The 2,324-nt window shown below is 35.2% G+C and overlaps 1 protein-coding gene across 1 annotated transcript in view; it reads right to left on the bottom strand.

The window, feature by feature from the left end:
- The window catches only part of LOC106877194 (ankyrin and armadillo repeat-containing protein), a 39,728-nt gene that overhangs the window by 29,862 nt on the left and 7,542 nt on the right, over positions 1–2,324 (bottom strand). Inside the window, exons 4-5 of the mRNA XM_014926036.2 lie at positions 1,776–2,192; positions 94–198 (exon numbers count right to left, since the gene is read on the bottom strand). Coding sequence (XP_014781522.1) covers positions 94–198; positions 1,776–2,192 — 522 coding nt within the window. The remainder of the gene's footprint in view (positions 1–93; positions 199–1,775; positions 2,193–2,324) is intronic.

The raw sequence follows: 2,324 nt of genomic DNA, 5'->3' as shown, positions 1-2,324 counted from the left end.
GAGAGAGAGAGAGGGAGGGAGAGAGAGAGAGAGGGAGAGAACAGATTTTATGAGAAAATTCATCCCTAAATCAGTGTCATGGCGGCTACTTACCTCCGTGAAGGTGGAAATAAGGGCCCTCATTTTTGAAGAACGAAAATGTGCACTCGGGAGGCAGCATGAGGGGAGGTAAATCTGTTTCTGTTCGACATTCATCAACTACAATAAGAACAATATATATATATATATTGATATATATAAATAATAATTGCCTCAATAATTTATTAAGTACTACAACTGACGGAGCTGAGAACTGGAATTATACAACGAAGTGTCAACAGTTCATATCCTGTTACTGTTGTCCCATTACTTACCAGTGATCTCATATGAGATCACTTAAAAATTACAAATTTCGTAATTATCTGTCAATATTTACACACATCTAACCTTTTTGCTATATCTACTAGGTATATTTCTCTGATATTCAAATGAGGTTTGCTAATTTTTCACCCAATATCTCGCTTATTTCTAGTTAGAATGTTATTTTGAAATGTTATTTTGATCATTTCAGCGTGTTTCTAAGGCTGTTTTATGCTAAAAATTAAAGTTTCATAAAAAGAATTCCAGTGAATACAATTATGGGAGGTAATGGGTTAAACATTCTTTATTCAGACGCCCTGGGAGACTAGCTGAGAAGCGCTTAACTTATGTTTCTTTAAGTAAGGAATCATTTCCCGAGGCGTTTTCAAACTTTTTTGTCGCGACCCATTTTATTTATCTCGCAACCCAGTGAAGGGACCCCCAGTCTGAAAAACGTTGGTTTACATCCTGCATTTTGCACCCACTTGCGTTTTTTTTTCTTTCCTTCATTTCTGTCGCGACCCATTTTATTTTTCTCACGACCCACTGAAGGATCGGGATCCATAGTTTGAAAAACGCTGATATAGTTGTTAGCCACTTCGGAGCTCTCAAGGATCACTTCCTCTCAGTACATTTTTGTGAGTGAGATTGGCTACCTTGCTCGTAACCTCTTCTCAGATTTTATCCATTTAGAAATCCAGACTGAATAAGGTCCCGAAAATCTTAACTAGAACCTCGGTTTCATGATTGATGGATCCAGATGGATTTACCATCCATACGGATTTGATTCTCGCGGCAGAATGTTGCAAGTCCATGACCTGTCCAATTTAAAATATGTGTCTCCATTACCGACCAGCACACTTCATAGTTTTTAGAATATATTTATACTGATAAATTTGGATCCTTTCTGTTTGGCTGCCACTTTTCAATTTCTTTAATTTTTGTTCCAATTGATTTCATATTTAGTGTATTGGTGTGAAGTAATTGTCATGAAATTCATTTTCGCCAAAAATCAATAAATAAAGAGTTAATAGCTTCTAAAGTTTGCAAAACAATAACGATAATAATAATTGATTACCGCAAAGCTTAGGATATGATCCCACATTAATAATAATAATAATAATAATAATAATAATAATAATAATAATAATAATAGAAGAGTGCCATTGTCATCTAGTGAACGGTATTTCGACATCTTTTAATTTTGACTCTATATCTTCAGGAGGAGTTACCTCAATCCTTTCTATATTAACCAAAATGAAGTAGATTGACAAATTTATTTTTTGAACCAGTTGAAGACACACAAGATGTCGAAATATCGTTCACTAGATAACAATGGCACTTTTCTTTTAATTTTGACTCTATATCTTCAGGAGGAGTTACCTCAATCCTTTCTATATTAATAATAATAATAATAATGAAAAATATCGTCTTACCAGGATATGGCTTCAGCAAACGGTCTTTATGCGGGATTTTCATACGTTTTCTCATTCCAACAAAAAAGGTAGTCAGAAAAGAGACAAGCTTTAACATGATAAGGTTACGCCTCATATTTGCCTTCACTTCTAACGCTCGGCTGACGATTTCGGCTTGTTGCTGGAGATAGATATTTAACGACGCTAGAGTCTCAGGATCTGCTTTGTCATTACTCAGCACTACTTTACTGCTGATCGACCATGCTGCATCTATCATGAAAAGGTCTTCGTGATGGGTGATTGACAGTTGACTAAACAGCATTTGCATACTCAAGTAGTCGCTGAGCACTGAAAATGTACGACAGCTGGAGATCGTGTCGAACGTGGATTTCGGAAAAGCTGCAGAAATTTCGGGGTCTTTCATGAGATCGATCATACCTGAGAAATATATAAATATATACAGTCACCAGGGGTAAATTGGTATTTATTTTTAATGTTATTACCTGTACCTCCTCCTGTTTTTACATATGTATAATAATGCATTATATATGTATAATAATGCATTATATA

Source organism: Octopus bimaculoides, chromosome 9 (assembly GCF_001194135.2).
Source record: "Octopus bimaculoides isolate UCB-OBI-ISO-001 chromosome 9, ASM119413v2, whole genome shotgun sequence".
Lineage (NCBI taxonomy): Eukaryota > Metazoa > Mollusca > Cephalopoda > Octopoda > Octopodidae > Octopus > Octopus bimaculoides.
Note: the sequence above shows the minus strand (reverse complement) of the source record. Positions and strands in the feature narration are given on the sequence as shown.